Here is a 24,905-nt window from a genome sequence, read left to right as displayed (position 1 = left end):
TGTGGAGAGTTGGTGTGGATCTCCTTCGCAGTTGTCTGGCTCTGTGGACCCAAACCAAGGCCTACTGTCCCCTGAATGTGAGGGGTGATTTTTTTTTTTTAATCTCTGAGGAAGTGAGCCGGGGCTGTCCATGGCCTCGTGGGTTGGGTCCCAATTCCGTCAGACCTCTCCTCCAACCCAGAGACATGGTACCAGCCTTGGTTTCAACATCTCTGAGGTTCGGCTTCACAAGGGCCCCTCCTTTAGACAGAACATCTAAGTTTTAATAATTCCAACCTCTTTCTCATCTTCCCCCAGCCCTTGGTTGTTGCCTCTATGATACCTCGGCATTCTCTCCATCCCCTTTCTGCTACCTAATTACCAACTCTTTCTGTTCAGTTCTCTTTTCCAGTAATGGGTGTGGTTCTGGTCTCCTGACTGGGCCCTGATTGATTTACTTAGGTACTAAGTGCTCCAAGGGAAAGAAAGATGGCATGTCCCAGGCCACCGTGAAGATGGACAAGCCGATGCTCTCACTCCACTGCACACTCAGGGACAGTTACCCTCAATGCTGAACAATGAATAAAGTATTGAGAAGTAAAAGCATTATTGCCTATTGAGATAGTAAGCACTGGATTTAAAATACATGGAGAGAGGGATGCCTGGGTGGCTCAGTCAGTTAAGCTGCTGCCTTCGGCTCAGGTCATGATCCCAGGGTCCTGGAATCGAGTCCCACATTGGGCTCCTTGCTCATAAAGGAGCCTGTTTTTCTCTCTGCCTCTGCCTGCCGCTCCGCCTGCTTGTGCCTTCTCTCTCTCTCTCTCTGACACATAAATAAATAAATAAAATCTTTAAAATACCCGGAGAGACTCTGGGGTCAGTTATATCTGGGTTTGAATCCAGGTTCTGCCACTTACACACCAAGTGGCCCTGAGCAAATGGCTGAACTTCTTTGAGCCTCTGTTTCTGTGTCTGTAAAACAAGGACCGAGCAGCTTCCTTGCAGAGCTGTTGCGAGACAATGCGGTTAGAGGATGAGCTCAAGAAATGGCGGTGGTTGTGGAGCATAGGCTGTGGTGGGACTTAACGCTGCGGCAGAAGAGGAAGAGGCCGGAGATCTGAAGACCTGGGTTCTAGTCCCACGCCTGGAGCTAACTGGCTGGCGAATCCCTCTGAGGGCCCCCCTTTCCCAACATGTGCAACCCCACATTTGAGTCACAATCAAACCAGCTTTGGTTCCCTAATGCCAGTATCATCTAATGGGCCTGCAACCTAATGAGGCCAATCACGATGCTGTCCTGCAGTTTTTCAAAAAGCTAAATTATTCAGCTTAAAGGATTATCCGTTACTGTGAGATTTTGCTCTTCTTACCATCTGGGTGTCAATATCCTGTTTTAATGAACTGGTAATATGGTAGGGTATTTTTTTTTCTTTCGATGTCCTTATTTGGTAAAATATGAAGTATGAGTAAGAACAATGATAGGAGACTTGCCCTACCAGATACGGAAGCACAGCCTCAGTTAAAACCCTCAATAATTTAAACAGTGTATCAGTGGTGAACGGATAGGCAGATGGTTCAGTGGAATAGAGTGGAGAGTCCAGAAAAATAGAGAAATCTAAAATATTATAGAAATGGCATCTCAATTCAGTTATGTTTATAAAATACATAGAAAAGGACATATTTTTTAAAAAAAATTTAAAAGATTTATTTATTTTGAGAGGATAAAGGGGGAGGGGGAGAAAGAATCCCAAGCAGACTCCCCACTGAGCACAGAGCCCTACATGGCGCTTGATCCCATAAAACTGAGATCACAACCTGAGCTGAAACCAAACGTCAGACGCTTAACAGACTGTGCCACCCGGGTGCTCCTAAAAGGGCATATTTTTTAGAAATAATTGGATTATATGTAAAATAAAATACATAAAACAAACAAAAAAGGTTTTTCTCATAGCAAAAAAATAAAAAAAACTATAAGCAAATCAAAAAGCAAATAGCAAACTTTGGGGACTATTTTCAGTTCACATCACAAAGAAAGGGTTGATCAACTCAAAATACACATAGTATGTTCAAGGCCGTCAGAGGCCCACAGAGGCATAGACTGTGGGCCAAGACTGTGGACAGTTCACAGAAAAGGAAACACAAATGTGTATAAACACATGCAAAGACACTTTGTGTCATTCATGTGAAGGGAAATGTCTGCGACTTGAACATTTCGGTAGAAGATGACATTTTAGCAAAAGGATAAGACACCTATGTAGTTGCTTGAATCAGTCTGGGATGCTTACACAGATCAGAGAGCAAGGGACTCCTGCAAAGATAGATTTCTGGTCCTGTTGTTTTCATGACCAACAGGTTTCTGGGGAACTAAAGATGGGCTTTGCGGAGGTTTTGTTTTATTTTGTTTTAACTTATAAAGTAATCTTGAGAATTAAGCACATGACTGTTTCTAGGGTGCGCTCTTGAAGATCCACATTTCTGCGTCAACAGGAGAAGGCAGCCTGCAATGTTTGCCCCGCGATGAGAATCTTCTCTCGTTATACTGGCCTCTTGGTCCATTCAGGCTGCTGTTAACAAACACTTCCATAGACTGGGTGGCTTCAACAAATGAACATTTAGTTCTCACAGTATGGGAGGCTGGGAATTCCAAGATCAAGGTGCCAGCAGGTTCAGTCTAGTGAGAACCTGCTCCCTGGTTCAGGTCTTCTTGCTGTGTCCTCACTTGACGGAAGGGGCGAGGGAGCTCTCTTTTTATAAGGGTGCTGTGAGATAACGGAAAATGCACATATTGGTCTCTGCACCCTGTCGCTGGCACAGAGCTCCTAAAACCCTTGTGATTTCCTCAGTGGTAAGAACACTCAGAGCAACTCTCATTCTAAAATTGTCTTTGATCTTGTTCCTGACTTAGGGCCCCTGAACTTTGTAAGTTTGTGAGTGATACGAGCACTAGGAGTGTATTTTGTTCTTTTTTTTTGAAGATTTTATTTATTTATTTGAGGGAGAGCGAGAGATCAAGCATGAGCAGGGGGAGGGGCATGGGGAGAGGGAGAAGCAGACTCCCCAGTGAGCAGGGAGCCTGAAGTGGGGCTTGATCCAGGGACCCCGGAATCATAACCCGAGCCAAAGGCAGATGCCCAACTGACTGAGCCACCCAGGCACCCTGCATATTTTGTTCTACAGAGGCAATGCCGGGTGGGCTCTTGGATGGCTCCTGGGTGGGCTGCTCACTAGAAAAGCCAAATCCTGATTAGAAGATGGGATTTTCAGCCCCGCCCTCCAACCCCGGGAGAGGGGAGGGGCTAAAAACTGACTTACTAATTGCGCAGCCTCCATAAAGTCCAGTCACACAAGGAGGTGGGCCAAGACATGCACAACGGGAAGTCGAATGACCTCAACTCCTGGGGACAGAAGCTACTGCGGTCAGGACGCCCCCATTGCTTCAGCATAATGTAATAACCTGATGGGATGCTAAACATAGTTGCAAGACTTCACACCTCTTAGCTCATCTGAGCCTCATAATAACCCTTAGGTTGATCCTGCTACTGTCCCTATCTGACAGATGTCACAGATGAGGCTTAGAGAGTTACCAGCAACTTGCCATTGCCACACAGCTAATAATGGAGTTGGAATCAAACTTAAGCAATTAGCTACAGAGTCTATAGCCATCTTTCCCCCAACTGCAGGAAAAACAAAAAAGTGTTTAATTCAGCCTTCACTGCAATCATGGGCATCTCTAGGACCGTATTACTACAGGAGCCACTAGCTATGTGTGGTATTCGAATTTAATTAAATTTAAATAAAATTAAAAATCTAGTGTCTAGGATGCGCTTGCCACATTTAAACCACTCGATAGCCACATGTGGTTAGTGGCTGCGGTCCTTAGCAGCAGACACAGAACAGAACTTTCCGTCACTGCTGAAAGTTCTGCTGGACAGCACTATTCCCGACAACTTTAGAAAGAATTAGCCAAACATAAGACTCGAACTAAATAGGTGTCACATGGTCTTTTTTTAATTAAATACCACTTTATAATGTTATTTGCACCTAACACACACATTTTTTGAAAAATAAGACATGCTATATCAGTCATGGAGTTAACAAAATATAAGCATCCACATGGAATATATTCTAAGGTGACTTCAGTTACACAGCTTCTCAGAGAAACACGCAGTTCTTTTTTTCTTTTTTTTTGCCCATCAGCCACCGTTGGACCAGATATGGAATTCACAAGAAGGCGGGGTGGAGGGTCTCCAGCTCTACCCTGATGGATGTCCTGTGTATACCAGTACCACCAAGCTGGCTGGTTTCCCCCGGAAAAGCAGCGGAAAGGTCGGTCCTCTTTTCCCTACCCAGTAATCAGTTTCACGCTGCAAAGACCCCACGTGACCTGAAGTTTAATGCAATGGCCTCATCAGATGCGTCTTCAAGGGAGGGGTCCAGGGAGGGTCTGAGCTCTCATTAAAGCCCACTGGGACCAGTCTTAGAACTGGTTCTAATGTCTGATTAGAGAACCCAGAGTGCCAGTCTTTAGAAGAGGCGGACAGAGTGGAGTGCAGAGAGGAAGACCAGGGAGCAATGGGAAATTTGAACCCAAGTTTGGTGACCTTGCTTTAGGTACTGGCTGCTAGGAAAGAGAGAGAGGCATGCTTCTTAACATGGCTTGGAGCATTCCAGAGGACTTGGGAATCTCAGAGCCAGGAGAAAAAAAATAAAGACACTGGGCTGTGAGTAAAAAGTTGATACCCGCCCCCCCCATGTCCCCTGTCCTAACAGCAAGTGCCACCAGTAAACAGTCCATTTCTACTTGGAGACAAAGGGTGGGAGAAGAAAGCTCCAGACAGACTCAGAACTCGGAGTCCAAGGCCCCAGATCAGCTGCTGTCCCAGAGTCCCCAGGGGCCTACCCCGGCTTCCCATCAGGAAACTGTCCTGTGCTCTCTGCTCAGACTTGCTGTGCTCAGCTTTAGAGGACAATGCCATCACCCACAACCAGCAGGCAGAGGCGGCCCAGGCCCCAGAGATGGGGGCTGGTGGTACTGAAAACATGACAGTCAGCTGACCTGAAACTGAAACACGCTTTTATCCATTCCTCTCATTCTTTCTTGCCTGGCTCGAGACCAAAAGGCTCATAACCAGAAAAAAGGGAATGGGCGGAATGAGGTTGGAGCACATAAAACCCCAGAATGATCACCTGGTCTGACATACTGAGATGGCTTCCCTGCTCTCCTTCCTTCCTTTTCTTAAAAAAAGATTTTATTTATTTATTTAATTGAGAGAGAGAGAGAGAGAGAGAGAGAGAGAGAGAGCATGCGCATAAGAAGGGGGAGCAGCAGTGGGAGAGGGAGAAGCAGGCTTTCTGCCGAGCAGGGAGCCCAATGAGGGGCTCGATCCCAGGACGCCAGGATCATGACCTGAGCTGAAGGCAGATGCTTCATGACGGAGCCCCCCAGGCGCCCCTGCTCATCTTTCATTTATCCACTCTGCCCTCATCCTGCCCACCTTAGAAAAGTCACTTGGAAAATCTGAAGAACAGCAAAATCAGGTTTTAACTCTCCTTTTTTGTTTTGTTCTGGTGGGCTTACAGCTTGACCTTGAAAAGTGACTTTTACTGTCCCTATATAGAGTATAATTCCCTATACTCTGTATAAAGCTTCTTTTCCAATCAGTGTTGATCCTGCTGTTCTCTCTTATGAATCATCAATGGCTCCCATGCTCTCTGAGATACACCTTGATCTCCTCTGGCTGGCATTCAAGGCCTCCATGAGCATCCACTGCTTATCTTTCCAGCTTATCTCCCACCATCCTCTCTATCTCTCTTTTCTTTTCCAACACCCACTCCCCATCTCTGCCCTTTTGCAAATGCTGGCCCCTCTGATGGGGGCAGAGGGAGGTGGTCACCCTACTCACATCTTTGCAAGATTTGCCCCATTGATGAGCAAAGCCCGAATCATCACCAGTTCTTTTTGTTTTTTAATTAATTAATTAAAAAATTTAAAACATTTTTAAGTATTTTAAATTTAGAAAATTAACTATTTAAATTTAGATTTAATATTTTAAATCTATACCACACATGGGGTTTGAACTCATGACCCAGAGATTAAGAGTCATATGCCCAACCGAATGAGCCAGCCAGGTGCCCCCAAAATCATCTTGGGTTCTGAATAACCTGCTCTGGGCTTGGGCCTGACCTTTAGCAGGGCTTCCTTAACCATCCTTTTTCTGTGGGCCATGGTTGCTCTGTGCCCACCCCCCTACCCTCCCTGTTGTATCTTCCATTGCGGGTCTGCAGGGCAGAGACCACGGCTATTCTTTGTAGCCCTCACCATCCAAATGCTTATTTATTTAGTTTTTTAAAAGATTTTACCCATTCACTTGAAAGAGCGAAAGCGAGCGAGAGAGAGAGAGATCACACACAAGAGTGGAGAGGGGGGCAGAGGGAGAGGGAGTAGCAGACTCCCCACTGAGCAGGGAGCCTGACAGGGGACTGAGCCAAAGGCAGACACTTAACCAACTGAGCCACCCAGGCGCCCCCATCCAAATGCTCAGTAAAGCACAGCAAATGTGTCACAAATATTGTTGAACTGAGTGGACATGTATCCTGAAGAAAAAAGGTCATTGTCTGCTGCCTTCTTAGGCATGTCAGACACAATACCGAAATGGTTATCACAAGCAACAGATGCCAGTTTTCAAAGTCAAGGTAGTAAATCGGTATGAAGCACAATCCATAAAGGTTAATGATCTATCAACACTGGTCTATTAACACTGTTATCTCGCCTATTAGTTAAAGAGTGCCTAGGGAAACAGTAAGGGTCGTTGGAAGTAGTAATCATGAGATGGATAAATGCCTCGGATCCTATGGGAATTATTTGACCTGCTAAAGGAGCCCTGGACAGGAAACAAGTTAGGGTAATAACAACTTTCCAGGAGGGGTGTGGCGCCCCAGGTTTTCACAGCCCGTCTCTCTCAATTTCAAGGTGTGTGCTCCTTGGATCGCCTGCATCAGAATGACCCTGCTGTCCGTTAAGAATGTGGACTCTTTTTCCTCTCTGTCATTCCCACGGAGGAATGGGTGTAGGGGTGTAGGAATCTGCATTTTAAACACACTCCCTAGGGGATCGTTATGCTCAAGTCCGCAAACCCTTCTGGCATTCTCAGAAGTCTATAGTCAGTCCAGGAGAAGATAGTTATGGATGTAGCCAGAAAGAAAGCAGCAATCCCTTACCAAGAATGCCCGCTTTCCCAGACATACGCACATGGTGCGACCTAAAGGGTCTCGGTCAATTCCAAGGAAATGAACCAGTAATTCAAGTTTGGTTTGATGGAGAGAGGATGGAGGCTGTCTGCAGTAAGCACTCCCAAGCCTCCCAGCGGGCACTGGTGGGCCGGAACACACCCATGAAACAGCCAGATTTTCTGCCTATCCTTTTGTAAGTGGCACATTCACTTTTTGTAGGATGAAAAGGGATTTTTCTTCCTTTGTGGGCTAACGCATCGTTACCCCTGCTCCTGTCCTTATTTCGCGCCTTCTCTTAACTCTTAACCCGGGGCGGTGGGTGGGGAGGAGGAAAGCAATTACATAGTTCACAGAACCAAAACCAAATTAGTTTTCAGAGCAGATCTAATACAAACACACCAAGCATGTTTTCTCCGGAAGGGCACAGACCACTGGAAGGCCGAAGTGTATTTTCTACAGGTGAATGATAGGATGTTCCCAGGGCTGGCCTTACTATGCTTCGGGATGACAGCACAGATGTTAGTGGAAATGTGGAATGATGAGTGAGATGGGGAGGATCAGGCAAGGGAAGATTAGATTCTGAGGTCTCTAGCCTTTCACGGGATGTGGCAAGTGAGAACGGAATGTCTGCCTTGCTTTAGTCCCGAGGAACGCGGCAATCTTTGGTCACTGCCAGAGGAAGCTCAGTTACCATCCTTGGGGATCATGACTGCTTTCCCAAGCGGGCTGGACAGAACCAGGCAGAGTCTGAACTCTGCACTCCCTCCGACCCCGGGAAAGGGGGAATACAGGTTTCATCCCCATCCCCACCCCCCACCCGGTCATCTGAAACCTCTGAGACTAAGATAATATATTCTTTGCCAGAGACAAAGGGTTTCCGAGATCCCCTTTTAGAGAGTTCTCTGTTTAAAAAAAAAATAAGAACTTGAAAGGCAAACTTTAGAATTCAGGGTCGAACTGCTCACTGTTGGCCTGACTTGAGAGCAGTTATAAATGGAGGGAAGTGCAGTCTCCTTCAAGGCGGGCTCATTCCTTCTTGGTGTGTTCCAGGACTCGGTAGGGCACCCCAGAGGCACCCCCGGAGCTGTGTTCCTCTTGCATGACGGGCAGCGTGGCGGGAGCGTAGATCTCTGAAACGTTGTCGTTGTTTTCCAGGGCCCCATAGGAAAAAGAAGCTTTGAGGTCAGGCTGAACTGTCATTCCCTTGTCATGCATGTTTTGCATACCTGAAATGAAATCCATGTTCTCCAAATCATTATGCGGCAAGGGGGCCCAAGGATGCTGGATCTCCCTCTACCCTACCACGGTCTGATTACAGGGCTCGGGTGCTAATCACGTGCCTTGCCAAGCTCCTGAATGCTTTAGATTAAAAAAAGAGCAACCATAAATGTATGCTAGAAATATTATGGTTGCCAAGCAACAGGGACGAATCTTCAGGAAACAGGCACACGGACCAGTCCCTGTCAAGAGAAGCCCGGGTTGGTCTAGAATGAGGCGGGAATGTGTGCTTGGGTCCCAGGAGAAGCACGACCAGCACTGTGCTTCGAACCTGGTAGATGCCAATACTTTACTACCGAATTAAACCAGGATCATTATCCCCTGGAGGGAAGAGGGTAACTTCCATGTCACGGACACCTGGTGGGGACACAATGCATCGTGACACTCAGAGAGAACGAGATCTGACCTTTCACACTGAACATCGCTGATCTGCAGAGAGCGGAGGTATGATACAGCCTGCTGCTTTTGAGCACGTGTGGACGCTGGATGTCTACTTACAGTTGAGAACAAAGACTTGAATCATTAATTCCGTTAGTCTTACTCGGCAAATCCTCCTGCACGTGGGCCCTGGGCTTGGAGGCCAGCTCTCTTCTTGGCAGGGAATGGAGATTTCAAATTCTCTTACCCCCAGGCTGTCCTATGAAACTGAACGCCAAGTGTCCTCCGTGAAACTATGATGATAACAGCAGGTGCTAGACTATTCCCTCTGCCCAGGCTCTGAGCTGAGGGTTTAGATCAGGATGGTACCAACAGCAAGCGTGAGAATAGCTAACAGGTACCGAGTGTTGAGTTGGGGACAGACCCCACTCTAACCAGCTGATAAGTTTTCTCTCTTCTGATCCTCATAACTACTGATAAGGAAAATGAGGCACTTGGAGGTCAGGTACCTTGCTTGAGGTCATCAAGATGGCAAGTGGCCGGGCTGGGATTCAAACTCAGGTGGTTTGAACGCTGAGGACCACGCTCAGCTGGAATGCTGTATGGCCTTCCTAGGAGCTTCCACCGAATGCCCCCCAGATCCCATCCTCATCGTCTGGGTAAGAAAACGGATTCTGAATGGTGAGGTTAATTGCCGAAAATCACAGAACTGAGATCGGACACCACAGACTATGGCCTTGTGACTCCATGAGTGGCCTGGGGAGACTCTATGCTTTCACACAGCACTAGCCTTAGCTCAAGAGCATCGGACGGGTACGGTCTACATCTGTGGTTTGGATTTTGGGATGGGGGCGCGCTTGGGAGAAGTTGAGGGGTGCCTGTTGACTTACCAGGCACAGTTTAGCTCCTGGATTTTTTTTCATAGTTCCTCAGCCAAAGAGCACCAGGATTACACCTAGAGTCTAACAGATGTGGCTTTATCATTCATTGCCATGAGAGAGTTGTCCACCGTGGGGAACTGTGGGATGCCTCAGTAGGAGGGTGTTAGAAAAGTCGGGATTTGTGTTAGGCAATTTGGGAGAGGGTTTAAGGAAGCTGGGCTAGGCTTTGGATTAGATGCTGTCGGGAAGTGGGACCAGTTTAGTAACTGGGAATCTTTTTTTTTTTTTTTTTTTTTTTAAAGATTTTATTTATTTATTTGACAGAAATCACAAGTAGACAGAGAGGCAGGCAGAGAGAGAGAGGGAAGCAGGTTCCCTGCTGAGCAGAGAGCCCGATGCGGGACTCGATCCCAGGACCCTGAGATCATGACCTGAGCCGAAGGCAGGTGGCTCAGTAACTGGGAATCTTAATAATTCTTATCTAGATGGAGAGAAGGCCGTGTAGGCTCAAGCTGTACTTGGTAAAGAGGTGCCAGTCCCCCGTGGTTTGGTCAACGGTCACATTTCATCTGCATTCATACATGACAATGGAGTGGCCCTGTTTGTATCTGGTCTATCATGGTTGGAGTGCCCCTGTCTGACGCTGAAGTTCTGGGAAGCTGCTTTTTGCCAGCCAGGGACACTGAGGCCCAGCTGGGACAGCTAGGCCAGCTCTCAGCTCATAGGGACAGCTTTATCTTTTCTCATTTTTTAGAAGTCTTTCACGTGCTAGAATTACTTAAATCCTCTCTAAATTGTGACCTGCAGCACATTTTTTGGAGAACTAAACGCCTCTTGAACTGTAGCTACTGTCTGCTCTGAAGCTGTTGATCTAGATGGACCAAAAGCAAGGTTCTAATGCTGACCAGGGAAACCGAGTAGCTAGGAGACAATCTGTTGAATCGTTTTTTTTTTTTTTAATTTAATTAGTTAATTAATTTATTTCTAAAGTTTAAAATAAAATTTATTTAAGTAATCTCTGCACCTAATGTGGGGCCCGAACTCATGACCCCAAGTCAGAGCTGGGATCCGACACGGATGCTCTTAGGCTCTTTCTCTTTCGACTAAACCAGCCAGGTGCCCCCCCCCTCCCTTTTTTAAACAGTTTTATTTTTCATGTTCTACCTGGCATCAGGTCAAACAAGTGTCTGAAATTTTCAAGGATTTTTTTTTTTTTTTAAGCAAAAGGGACGTGAAATCAAATTTAACCAGGCATCTACCAAGTCCCAAACACTGTGCAAGGGGCCTTTAACATATTATCCCACTACCCTGAAAGAGGGAATCCCAATTCACAAGTGAGGGTCGGAGGTCTTGGGAGGTCCAAGGACATGCCCAAGGTCACACCACGGGTGGGTGGTAAAGCTGGGATTTGAATCCAGGCCACCTGGACTCCAAGCCCACGCTTTTCACTGAAGAGAATACGTCTCTACCCCCAAGTGTCCTGACATGCTACAGCACCAGGGTGGGGTCTCCCTTGGTCAAGATCTAACCTCCCACCCATCACAAGGTACAAAGAGGAGCCCAGAGCCACATCCACGAACAGACCACAGAATGTTGGTATCTAAGGTTACCTTAGGTTACCTTCTATTTTCCACTAGCAGATACGTCTGTATAAATGCATACACAAATACTTAGATATATACACATACACAATTTGTAAACACACCAACACACAGATACACACACTTGCACACACAGAGTTGACACCTCACCTATCTGGAATTCAGCTATCCAGCGCCCTCATCTATCGGGGACACAGCCGAGAAACAAGGAAGTAAGCAAAAAAAAAAAGGCATCTGAGCAGCCCGATTAGATGTTTTAAAAGTCCATGCACTAAAGCTCATGCACTTAACTCCTAGGAGAAAGTGTAAGGCCCCTATTCAAAGCTTGTTTATACTAATTTTACGTACAGTTCAAACAATGGGGTCAAATGAGACTTTTGACCCGCAAATGCTATACACAGGCGGGCTGGTAAGAGCATGAAGGACAGACGACAGCTTGAGAGCAAAGGATGAGGAAATTATATAAAAGTAGACACATACACCTTGGGGCCGTTTAAAGTCGGGGTACCTCAGTTGGCTCTGAGAACACACTGGTATCCCAGAGTACTTTAATCAGCAGTACTGTATGCCGTCCGTGGGCTTACAGTTTGCTCATTAGGGTGTCTTCATGAAGGGTGGGGCTTATGTTCTGGAGAGTTCCATCTTTTTTTTTTTTTTTTTAAAGATTTTATTTATTTATTTGACAGACAGAGATCACAAGTAGGTAGAGAGACAGGCAGAGAGAGAGGGGTAGGCAGGCTCCTTGCCGAGCAGAGAGCCTGATGCAGGGCTCGATCCCAGGACCCTGGGATCATGACCTGAGCCAAAGGCAGAGGCTTTAACCCACTGAGCCACCCAGGCGCCCCTGGAAAGTTCCATCTTTACACCTAAAATAAAAATTCTGACTGAAAGTGGAAGCTAGTGGTCACTGGCAACCCACAGAACTGAGCTCAGCACACCTGGATGAACCTTCCTAATGTGGGTCCCTGTGGGCAGGGCAGGCACTCTCTGGTTCTCCACAGACTTCCCTACTCCCTTCTGTGCCATTCTCTGCAGAGTCACACCTTTTATTTATTTATTTATTTATTTATTTATTTGACAGAGAGAGAGATCACAAGTAGGCAGAGAGGCAGGCAGAGAGAGAGAGGAGGAAGCAGGCCCCCTGCTGAGCAGAGAGCCTGATGCGGGACTCGATCCCAGGACCCTGAGATCATGACCTGAGCCGAAGGCAGCGGCTTAACCTACTGAGCCACCCAGGCGCCCCGCAGAGTCACACCTTTGTTACTGTCATCGGCTAAAGGCATTTGAGCTTGGGCTTCTTGGTGTGAACCCCCAGCTCCTTGGGAAATTAGGCTTTCCAGAACAATCTGTGCTCTGGTGCCACCTAAGAAGTGAGGAGATAGTCTCTGAATTTCATTCATCCTATTTTCCTTCCCCTCTCTGGTTATTCCATTCCATTTTGATGAGTGGATTTTTTTTTTTCCCTCCTGCAGGCACGAAGCCTGAGGTACAGATCACAAGTATACCCAGTGTGAATCGGACCTGTCTTTAAAGAGATCCCAAAATAAACACGGGAACTGGCAAGATGGGCTCAAAACCAACCGAGGTGCCTCCACCATTGCCTATTTGGCACAGAGAGATTTAAAAAAGAGAGAGGGAGAGAGAGAGAGAGAGAGAGAGAGAGACAGTCACACCGTAACGGCACAGCACACCTTCCCTGTACCGAACCCAGCGGCTGGTTGTCGCTTTAAACAGGAAGTAGCAGTCATTCTATATGGGCGGGCTGGCCAGAGGGACACTCGGGGTTTCAACATTACCTGGCATGGCATCCATGGAAATGTAGGGCTCAAATGGAATGGCCTTCTTCCGATTACGTGTGATTAAGAAGACGCCCAAGAATGCAATGAGGCACCTAAGGAACAGGGATAAGGGAGGGAGAGAAAAAAGGCCAGGGTGAGGGCAGGAGGGCTCGCTTTCTAACCCCGGGTAGTGGGAAAAATGGAAAAAGAGGGCTGCAGGCCGCAGAGGGGGGCTCGCTGCTGAGGAGCCCTGGGAGGCCTTGGGGCTTGAGATGGGCAGGGAGCAGACACGGGATAAAGAAAAGCCTCCCATGCCTTGCAGGCCACACTGCATTCATCAGAATAAATTAGACAATCCAGGGCAAAGCTCCCATAATAAATTAGACAATAAATTAGACAATATATTATATATTATATATATATTATATATAATAAATTAGACAACAAATTAGACAATAATAATAATTACATATATAATATATATAATAATAGACATAATAAATTAGACAATAAATTAGACAATCCGGAGCAAAGCTCCTTTACTTCCATTTCACCTGTATCTTAGAACTTCGCCTTAAAAAAACATATTTTTTTAATTAAAAAAATTCTTTTTTAAAAAAAGATTTTATTATTTATTTGACAGAGGGATAGAGAGCACAGGCAGCAGGGGGAGAGGGAGAAGCAGGCTCTCTGCTAAGCAGAGAACCCGATATGGGACTCGATCCCAGGACCCTGAGATCATGACCTGAGCCGAAGGCAGCTACTTAACCAACTAAGCCACCCAGGCACCATAAAGAAAGTTCTTTATGGCCTAAATTCAATCAATACAGGAGGAGAAAAAGCAGTAGTTAAAAGTCCCTGAATTCCCCATGGTCCTATGTCCTCAGATAGGGGGAGATTCTTCTAGAGTCTTCCCACCCCCTTTCCCTAGAGCTTAAATAAGTGCATTTTCTAAAAACCAAGGTGAAATTCACACGCAGTAAAATGCACAAACGCTAAATGTAGTGCTTGAAGAATTTTACCTGTGTGTACCTCTTGCAATTACCACACAGGTTAACAGAGAAGAGATTTCCATCCCCTCCACCCCAGAAAGTTTCCTTGTACCTCTCCCAATCCATGCTAAACCACAGGAAGCCACTGGCTACTATTGTCTGATACTTGATTTGCCTGTTCTTGAACTTTTTAAAGAAATTTTTTAAAAGAGTTATCTATTTAGATGGGGTGGGAGGGGCAGAAAAGAGGGGGAGAATCTGATGCAGAGTCCACACTGAGTGTGGAGCCTGATGTGGGGCTCGATTCCAGGGAGCTGAAACCATGAGTTGGATGCTTAACTGACTGAGCCACCCAGGTGCCCCATTCTGTCCTTGAACTTCTTAAAAGTTAAATCATACAGTGTGTACTCTATCTTGTTTCTTTCCCTTATAAATATTTTTAAGGTTCATTCACTTAACTGTATGTATTAGTAGTTCATTATTTTTTTTAAGATTTTATTTATTTATTTGACAGAGAGAGAGAAATCACAAGTAGGCAGAGAGGCAGGCAGAGAGAGAGAGAGAGGGGGAAGCAGGCTCCCTGATAAGCAGAGAGCCTGATGTGGGGCTTGATCCCAGGACCCTGAGACCGTGACCTGAGTCGAAAGCAGAGGCTTTTCCCACCGAGCCACCCTAGTTCATAATTTTTAATTGTTATACTGAACTCATTGCCTGAATATACTGTATCATTTGTTTTTCACTCTCTCCATTGATAAACATTTGGGTTGTAAACAATTTGAGGATATAACAAATACAGTTACTATAAATATTTAGGTACAAGTCATTTTGTCAATATATGTACTCATTTCTTTTGGGTATGTATCTAGATGTGGAACTGCTAGATCATAGGATAGACCATACATTCAAAAAAGTGTAACTTTTTGGGGCACCTGGGTGGCTCAGTGGGTTAAAGCCTCTGCCTTCGGCTCAGGTCATGATCCCAGGGTCCTGGGATGGAGTCCCGCATTGGGCTCTCTGCTCGGCAGGGAACCTGTTTCCCTTCTCTCTCTCTCTGCCTGCCTCTCTGCCTGCTTGTGATCTCTGACTGTCAAATAAATAAAAAATAGAATAAAATCTTTTTAAAAATGTAACTTTTTCCATTAATGCATCCTAGACATGGTTCTATGTCAATATCTATAGACTGGCCTCAATTTTTCAAAATGGCAGCATGGTACTTTATTTTATGGGAATACTGCAATTTATTTAACCTGTATTCTACTGTTGGGCATTTAGTCTACTTTCAATTATTTACTTATACAATTAATTTTAAAATTAATAAACAGCCTCATACATGCACCTTTGTGTCCCATTTGGAATGTTGCATCAAACATTGCTCATTTATAATTTTTAGTGGTCCTGCCAGATTGTCCTCTGGCATCAGAGATCCCCTCGCTGTGGCACAGAGCTGGTCTCTTCATTCTCTGGCCGACATGGACACCCTCAGTCTTTCTGGGTTTTGCAACATCATGGCATCTCCTGTGGCTTCAAAATGCATTTCTGTGATCTGGGGTGAGGCTGAGAGTCTTTTCATGGGTCTAAGAGGGATAGTCTAGAAACTATGACAAGGAGATTAAAGCCCAAAATAAGAGAAGGGGGAAGGAGATAAAGCCCTTTGGGGAGTAAAATGCTCACTCATCTCTGGGGGACAAAGCTCTGAATTCTGGCTGCTCCCTGGGCTCTAGAGGATTGTGTGAGAGGCAGAGGCAATAGCGGGCCAGACAGGTGAGCTGCCCCAGGGCCACGGAGCAGGGACTCACCCCAGTGCAAACATGCAGATGTGCAGTACGTCCTCCCCGATGAAGTCCAGGTAAAACACTGCGCCTGCAGAGGCAGAAAGTGGCAAACATGGGTGAGCTGTTTTCAAATCACCTTCTTGCCTGTCTGTCTAGGATTCGGCTAAGCTCTCTTCCCTGCAGGAAACCGAAGTGGTCAGGAGCCTGATGACCAGCAGGGTACGTGTCAGAAGAGTAGAATAAAAGTCCTTTTGGGGGGGGACAGATTGTCTTCTCTTTCTCCTCCAACGTCCCTCTTATCGCCATCTTTTTTTCTTAACTTTTTATTTTGAGATAACATTAGACTCACAAAAAGGGTATAGAGTTCGCACGGACCCTGCGCCCAGCCTCCCCCAATGAAACATATTAAGAATGAAACTGTAGATCATTTTTACAGTTTTTAACACCCTCTTCACCCATTTTTTTTTTTAAGATTTATTTATTTATCAGGGGGGGGGGGGGGGGGGAGGAGTGGGGGCAGTGGGAGAGAGAGAGAATCCCAAGCAGACATGGCACTGAGTGGGGAGCCCGAGGCAGGGCTCGATCCCACAACCCTGAGATCATGATCCGAGTTGATACCAAGAGTCCGACACTTAACCAACAGGGCCACCTAAGCGCCACTCTCTGGTCTTTCTCAGGATGGAAAAACAAGGCTTCAAGTTAAGCTCAGAGCCTTCTGACCTCACATGGCCAGCAGACGGCAGGCCGGCAGCCCCCTCCCAGGAGGCGGCAGTAACATGGGCTTGCCACCCTCATCCGCCCCCGAGCAGCCTCTGTCTGGACTCCTTTCACCTCCATGGGCTTCTGGCTGTATCTCTGGGCTCCCACTCCCCACCCCCGCAAGCTTCTGACTGCTTCATGCTATTGGCTATTCCTTTCAACCTTGCCCAGACCCAAGTTCTTGACCAGGACTTATATCTTCACATTGGGTTCACTTTCTGGCTGCTCTGGGCTGACATCCCACTGGATCCCCAGGTCTGCTCATCGCACAGGCCCCTGTGGGCGCGTGCCTACCCTGCTCCCGCCTCTACGGGCAGGATTTGAGCAGCGCTCGTCTAAAGTGCGAAACACACAGCCTTATGGCCAAGCTTTGCTCAAAGGGAGGCACACTGGCCCTTACTGGTCTTTGCACTTTGAAGATTATCGCCTTTACTGCCCCTTAAAAACAAACACAATCTGATATGCTTGCAGCCTCGGAAGCCACCTAAGGATGAAAAGGGAACTATAAGAATGATGACAGGTTACCCACCACCTGTTCTATCACAGATGTTCATATGGTCATAACCTCTCGAAATTATAGAAAGAAATCTGGGGTCATGTAGAGGAGCTAGAAGATGATGGCAAAAATTGTTAAAGAAACCTTATACACGCTCTACTGAGTACATATTGTACATATTCCAATTCTGGGAGGTGAGTGTTATTATTCCCATTTTATGAATCTGGAACTGAGGCTCAGAGAGGCTAAGTGACTTTCCCAGAGCCACACAGCTCTGTGTCTGTTCTGGGACCCAGGTCTCTCTGGCTCGAAATCTTGCACTTTCTCCATGAAACTATACGCAACTCTAACAGGTAGAACATGTCAGTAGAATTGGCCCTTTGCCAGAGGCGGAGCCTCATCCCTGGACACTAGGGTAATGTCGCTGCTGCTAAGGTAGGAGACGGAAATCCAGCAGTCACCGCCCTTACCTGCCGTGATGGCAATGGTAGTGGACAGAATGTAGCCCACGCTGGCAATCAAAGAGGAGTCGTACATCTGCGAGGCTTGACTTAAAAACCTTCAACACAAGAGCACTCTGGTCAGTGGGCACATTAGAAAGGCTAAGGTGGCAGCTGGTAACAGCAGGCTTAGCTTGAAATATGAAGACAACACATGAAAGAAAGATGCCATGCAGGTGCATCTCTGGGGCTGTGGTCCACGCTTCGCTCCCACTTGTCACACAGCTTGAGGTCCACTGCCATTCCCCAAGGGGGGCCACGCCTTCCCAGGTATGCACTTCTGGCCACATGGTTCTCACCCACTGGAAATACCCCTCTCCTCACGTCAGTGTCCCCTACATCCCCACGCACCCCTACAACGGGCCATCCTGTTCCCATGAACAGGCCAAGAAACTCCCGTGGCACTTATTGCGATTCTGCCTGTTGTTGTCAATATTTTTTTAAAGCACATTTTCTGTTCAATAAAAAAATAACATGCTTACTGCAATAAAGGTGGGAAAAAGAGAGAGAGAGAGGAAATTAGACTCATTCCTCCTCTCTCCATCTAGGATCGACACTCCCTCATTCTGGAATCCATTCTTTGTCCGTTCTCTGGGTGGTAGCTGTTCATATTGTCCCACTCGACTGCACTCGTCCACCCCAGGGCTGGCAGTGCCTCCAAGGACAGTGGCTATTGCTCTTGCCTCCGTGGCAGAAGGTCTGGCACACAGGAGGCCCTCGGTGGCTGTGTGGCTGTGCGACTGTGCAGCTGTGTGCTGGCTGGGTGAGTGAGAAGCTTCCTAGTGGGGGGCACTAGGTTCTCCTCTGTAACTCTGGAGTGCTCAGCACGGAGCCTGGGGTGGGGTGGGCTCAGGGGTAATGACCAGAATCTCTGCAGTAGGACTCGGGACAGTAATAATCGATTATAATCATAAAAGGGGCTGAGATTTTCAGGAGGTCGTCCTGGGGACGGCACGGAGAGCTTCGTGCTCCTTCTGAGGAGGGTTTGCTGTTATTCTCAGTTGTGGACACGGAATCCGATCCCAGAGAAGCTGCGGCAGAGGCCTGGATTGGAGCTGCGAGGGGTGTGGGATGCGGAGCCCGATGCCGGGGTTCACATCTCAGCCTTGCCCCTTTGGTTGCTCAAAAGCAAAATGAGGATGGGATCATCTGCTTCAAAGGGGTTCGGTGGGGGGATCCAATGAATTTAAGTTCACGTGAAATAGGGTGTGTGTGAGGGGCTTCCCTTGGAGCCCCAAGGCAGCGGTCACTCTAACAACTGCTCCAGGCCACCGCTGGGGCATGGCGAGCCCAGCCACCAGGGGCCCGGGCCTGCCCCACCCAGGATCCATCAGCCTCATATGCCACACTGAGCCCTGTGCCGTTCACCCTCCTGTCCCCAGCAGAGCCATCCCAGGCCTTCCTGGGCCCTCTGCAGATCACCTGGTCTCAGATGGGAACAAGGCTCAGGCCCACCCTCAGGACCACTGCTTCTGAGACAGAAATGATGCTCTGGAGAAGATTCCCGGAGGACAAGAAAGGACGACTAGCAGACAGAGAAGTCTCTCATGCGGGCACACACCGCTTCTTCTTGAAACAGACACCCACACTGGGGCAGAGGCAAAGTGAGGCTGCCCCTTCTCCCAGTTTGAGGCAGAGAGAAAAACACCTCCACTCCCGGCTTTTTCTTTCAAGGGGCACAGAGTCCCTCCAGGGGACAGCTCAGCAAATCAGCGACCCCTCTCTCTGCAGTGGATGCTGACCCTTGCTCAGCTCACGGGCTGTGTCTGAATGTTCTGCCTTCCCTATAGCTTCAAGAACAAATGAAATCAGGCGCAAGAAATGGAAGTGACCCCAAAACGTGGAGAGGCCCCGCAGGGAGAGACTTTGCAACTCACGCGGCCTGGTAGACAGCGGTGGCCACCATGCACACGAACATCACGTAGAAGATGGGGTAGTCGAGCTGCAGATTCCCCTGTATGGACAAGACGAGCATCCCGGCCACGGCCTTCACGGTCACCACCGTCATAGAGCCTGCAGGGGATGAATGAGGACCAGGCGAGGGCATCAGACCCTGCAAGTGAGCTGATGACTCCAAGGGACGTGTCGAGAAAAGATGGAGGGAGCCCTGGCTGGGCCACCCCAGGGATGGCGAGGATGCCAGAGGCAGCAGATCTCCCCCGCCTTCCACGAGTTGCCGCTATCCATGTGCTCTGTCCAAGGTGGGGAGAGCAAAATGCCCACATGCTTCCGAGTGTCACTTCTGAACACCAGGAAGAAAGGGCATTGAGTTTAACTCTCTGTGTCTGGACCATGATCAAAAATCATCCCTAAATGGATACATGAACTTCCTGGGAGTACCCTTCTTATGGCAGTTACAGGGGGAAAAAAACCACATGATGTGTCAAGCGCCCTCTATTTTTTATTCTAACGCTCATTCACTTGTATTTTTAAAAACGTTTCATTAGACAGAGATCTCCCAATATTTTGGAATCCTGCCTCTAGGCCCATGAATGTACTTTTCCAAAATATAGCTGTTTGTGCATTTTAAAGTGATCCTCATGTAACACTGTGCTTATAGGGTATGCACGTAATAGAACAGGTGTTGGAGGTACCACTGTTCACCTCACCGTGGAGACCACTGCTTTCCCCAGCGGTGCAGAAATGGCTGCTGTCAGCCCCCCCCCCCCACCGGCCACCCCCACATCCAGGTACAAACGAAGCCCAGTGTTCTGGCTGAAGGGCTCTGCTCTCCTGTTTTTCTCGGCTTCTGCACATTTTCTCTCCTGCTAACAGCCCATCACACAGCAGCTTCTGGGCCCCCCACAAACTCGATGACCATTTCCAAACATCAGCAGTCCAGTTAAGAGAGGCACTTTTAAGAGGGTGTCCCTGTTAGTGAGAAGTGGGCAGGAGGAGGGTGGCCAATGCACCTTAGAACCTTCTGGCCTCCCTACTCTCCAGAGAGGACATTTGGCGACTATGACATTCCAGTCTACTTTGGAAACAAGAGCACTTAGGAATGGACCACCGATCTTAGCTACTCCCGGGACAAACATCTAAAGTGCTATGCTCGGTAAAAGACACGGGTCACAAAAAGCCACATGTTATGGGGTTCTGTTTATACTGTATACTTTAAATAGGTGAGTTTTACGGTATGTAAATTATATCTCAGTAGAGCTGTTTTAAAAATACCAAAATAATGGAACCTTGTCCTACGGTGTCCCCTGTCTGTGGGGCTGAGGGCCTGTCACTGCACTGGGGGCTCGGTGTGGGAAGGACAGAAGACCGACAACATGTCTTGGGCACTTGTGCCCACCTCATTTAACCCTGCTCTCCCCCCTGAGATCTGGGCATTCTCCTATGTCTATTCTGAGACGGCGATGTGGCTTAAACTGGAGGGGTCACCAGCCCGAGGCCAGAGCCCCTGGGAAGCAGCCAGAGGGGGCCCCCCACCTCTTCCCTGGAAGCTCGGGTCCTTTTCCCAGCCCTAGTGAGTGTGTCAGACTCCGTGTGGAGTCAGGCCTTGCCTCGGTCTGATGTAGGAGCTGTCTCTCACATAGCACCCATCCCTCCAAGAAGAGAGGGGGGAAAAAAAAGTCAGAGAGCAAACTCAGTTGTTTTTGAATCCAAAACTCGTTCCTAGCCTGACCGGTTTGCGGGGAAGCCCTCAGGACTCGGTTGCTGGAGCCCGTCTGCCTCGACCTTCTCGCCCCGCCTCACCCTCCCTCTGCTGTCCTCTTCTTCACTGTGATCCTCACGGCCCCAACGTGTCTCTCTTCTATGCATTCGCCTCCTTGCTTACTGGTCATTCCTGCCTTCGGAACGGAGAACCCCCGAGGGCAGGGGGCCGTCTGTCTTGTTCACCCCTGTGGCCAGTTTCCAGCACTGTTCCCGGCACGTAGGGGACTCTGGGTATTTGACAGGACTGACGGAAGCTGCTTCCTGACCGCAGGGACCTCGTGGTGCAACGGGACGGTGGCCACGGTCAACCACCCGGACCCCCACTTACCCAGTAACGCCACCAGGAGAAGAATCACGATGATGCTGTTGGCGTTCTTCTCCTTGTAGAAGTAGAGCAGCAAGCAGAACAGGATGATCTCCACAAGCTATGGGAAGCAGCAAGCAGGCGGTCAGCAGGGTGCACGCAGATGCAGGGAAGACTGGGAGATGCTGGTGGGCTGGACTGGGCTGATGTGGCTGGAGTCATGGACCCTCAGCACTGAAAGGGACCTGAACAGCCAGCATTTCCCAAACCACTGACAGACTTCATGCAAAAGGAGGGGATTCAGAATGAACTCTGTGGCAATCTCTGCCCCTTGGGCAACACCGACAAGGGGCTCACCTCTGAGCTTTGAGGGCGCTGTGCTGGCCGCACGCACACACACCTGGTCATGGATGGCCAGGATCAGGCTGGGAAGGTTTCTTTCCACTTTGCTGCTCTGCAGGTGACCCCTGAAGGTCGGTCAAAGAGAGGTTCACTGGCTCACTGAGGAGATGAGCTCCCTGGGGCAAGTAGGTAAGTATTCACGTCCCCACCCCCTAACCACAGATCCAGTGGGTGCAGCTCCGTGGGGGAGAAAGACAAGGACATCTGCAGTCAGGGAGGCCAAGTTTGAAACCAGATCCACTGCTAAAATAGTTGTGTGACCTTGGACCAGGCACTTAGCTTCTCTAAACCTCAGTTACCCAATCCGTGAAACGGGAATGATTTTTCCTTTGCAGGGTCACGATCACTGCTTATACTTAACGAACTCATAAACATACCAGGCACCGTTCCAAACATCGTATCTATGCTAAACTCACTCAATCAGCACAATGATTCTATGAAGTAGGCACGATCACAATCTGAAGCTAATGAGAGAGCAGAGCCAGGATCTGAACCTGGACAGTCTGCCTCCAGGCCCCGTGTATTTTCCACAAGGCTACACCACCTGAAGGAGGGAAGCCCAGGGCCTGGGGCTTGGGAGGCGCTCAGTCAACAGAATCTTCCTGCTAGACATGCACAAGTGTGAAGTGGGGTTCCCGCCTTGCCTTAACGACTGTCCTTTCTACTCCTCGAGGGCCCAGACATTTGGCAACATTTTCCCAAGAAGTCAGTCCAGCACCAGTGCCCAGCAAAACAAAAGCAGCAAACTTTGACCTTAGCGCGGTCCCATTTGCCTACCCTAAACTCTTACTGAAGTTTATTTATCGTAACAACCAACGCATTTGAAAATTTTTTAAATTCCTAATTAGAGACCATTAAAAAAAAAAAAAAAAAAAACACCCGGCTGTTTTCATTTTCCTGTCTTTGTGGCCAGGAATACATATTTAAAAAAAAAAAAAAAAAGATTTTATTTATTTGACAGAGAAAAGACACAGCAAGAGAGGGAACATAAGCAGGAGGAGTGGGAGAAGGGAAAGCAGGCTTCCTGCCAGGCAGGGAGCCCCATGAGGGGCTAGAACCCAGGATCCTGGGATCATGACCCCAGTGGAAGGCAGACGCTTAACGACTGAGCCATCCAGGCACCCCCAGGAATACATATTTTATCTGTTTGTCGTCATAGTGAATGCATAATTTTGTGCTGGGCCATTTTTAGTCACCACAAACCAATTCCCATATTTTACAAAGTTGTCATAATTATCTTTAATCGCTGCAGAATACACCATCAAGCAGGTGAGTGACTCATCCACATCCCTAACCATCGGGCGTGCCCAGTTTGCCAATCATTCTTCATGATGCTTAAATGAGCCTGGGAAGAGCGCTCAGCCTTCTGCTGCGAGAGGGCGGTGTGGGTGACCTTGAGTCCTGGGAGCATGTCTCTCTCCTCCTTCCCACCCTCCCTCCCCTTCCTGTTTTTCTATCTTTCTTTCTTTCCTGAAGTACAGTTGACACATGCGGTGACATAATTGTCTGGTGTAGGACAGGGAGCCTGGACGCCATCCCCTCTCTCTGCTACGCTGTGCTCGCCAGCGCCCCTACCGTCCGCCCGGCGTCCCGCTGTTTGGCACCCAGCGGACAACAAAACAATGACTGAATTTGCAGGGGGCCAGATCTCTCTAGCTGCCAGTGTTAGGGCACAACAGAGAGTTACCCAGTTCAGAGGATTGAAAGCCATCAGGCGGACGGGGAAGGGACAAATGCAGGGGAAGAATGGGTCTGTTTGGCAGAACAAATAGCTCCCACCAAGCAGAGGTGTGGGCAGGGATTCTGCAGGCTACTCCACTGCGGGAGCCACACGGAGATCAATGCCTGCAGGGCAGCCCCCTCAGTTGCCTCAGTTGCCCTCTGGCTCCTTCTAATACCAAGATCTCCTTCTACGGGAGGGGTTTTCCGCCATTTTTTTGAACTTACAATGTATGCACCAGCATGCGGACATGCTAAGCATGTGCAGTTAAACCCAAGTGCGGAAGGAGCGAAGATGTGTAAGTTTCTTAAGGTGCCAAGCTCTCTGCCCCTGCCCCCCTAGCACGCTGCTTAAAAGCTTCCTGCACTAACCCCAAGGGGAGACAGTGCTCTGACAGTGATCTTCCTGTCTCCTTGTGACAAGGAAGGAAAGTTCTTTGCTTTCAACACTTCCTCAGATTGTGGTCCATTTAACGCACCCCCGGCAGCCAACCCGCCTTGAGTTCAGTTCCAGCAGCACCGCCTCGCAGACATGAGGAAGGAAGACAAACAGGGATAACTGGGCATCTGCTGAGGGATGCGTGATTTCCACACCACCTCGCGTCTCCCAGCCACCAGCTCTGGTCCAGTGGCTCCCACCTGCTTCCAAGCTTCCAGGTAGGTGACTTGGGTGAGGTCACACAGCACAGATTCAAGCCCAGGGCTCCCTGAGAGAAGTCTGTGTTCTGGGGGTTAAGCTTTTTCTGAAGGGGTTGTTCTATGGCTCTGTCCGGCAGCCGTTTCTCCACTCCCCCCGCCAACCACCCTCCCACCTGGGACCACAGGTGTGCGCTGAGGCTGACTAGAGGCAGGGAGGTGACTCAAGCTCAATCCTGGAGAAATTTATTCCTTGCCTCATGAGCAAACTAAGGAGAAAGAACATTCCAGGCCTGTAGAGCACTGCTAGGCTGCTCGTGTCAGAGGAGAAACAGTGACCACCTTCATCAGCAGGCCAAGCCGGCCTCGAATCCAGCTCTGCTCTCATGGGACTCTGGGCAGTCAGCCAACTTCCCTGAGCTTAACTGTCTCATCCATAAAATGGGGAGAAAAACATTTACCTTACAGGGCGGTTGGGAGGATTTGAGATGGTATGTAAGAAAGTGTTTTGCACTGGAGTGCCTGTGTGGCTCAGTG

General features: G+C 48.4%; 1 protein-coding gene across 2 annotated transcripts in view; it reads right to left on the bottom strand.

Annotated features, from left to right (window-relative positions):
- Positions 1-3,965: 3,965 nt before the first annotated feature.
- NIPAL3 (NIPA like domain containing 3) overlaps positions 3,966-24,905 on the bottom strand; it is a 49,408-nt gene continuing 28,468 nt past the window's right edge. Inside the window, exons 6-12 of one of the 2 annotated variants that reach the window (XM_059376651.1) lie at positions 21,636-21,732; positions 19,522-19,657; positions 17,615-17,703; positions 15,914-15,977; positions 13,144-13,238; positions 11,498-11,529; positions 8,350-8,435 (exon numbers count right to left, since the gene is read on the bottom strand). In XM_059376651.1, coding sequence (XP_059232634.1) covers positions 11,513-11,529; positions 13,144-13,238; positions 15,914-15,977; positions 17,615-17,703; positions 19,522-19,657; positions 21,636-21,732 — 498 coding nt within the window. In that variant the 3' untranslated portion in view covers positions 8,350-8,435; positions 11,498-11,512. Of the gene's footprint in view, positions 8,436-11,497; positions 11,530-13,143; positions 13,239-15,913; positions 15,978-17,614; positions 17,704-19,521; positions 19,658-21,635; positions 21,733-24,905 lie in introns of both variants that reach the window. The other variant, XM_059376650.1, reaches the window with a different exon arrangement.

The sequence above is a fragment of the Mustela nigripes genome, chromosome 14 (genome assembly GCF_022355385.1).
Source record: "Mustela nigripes isolate SB6536 chromosome 14, MUSNIG.SB6536, whole genome shotgun sequence".
NCBI classification, from domain to species: Eukaryota; Metazoa; Chordata; class Mammalia; order Carnivora; family Mustelidae; genus Mustela; species Mustela nigripes.
Note: the sequence above shows the minus strand (reverse complement) of the source record. Positions and strands in the feature narration are given on the sequence as shown.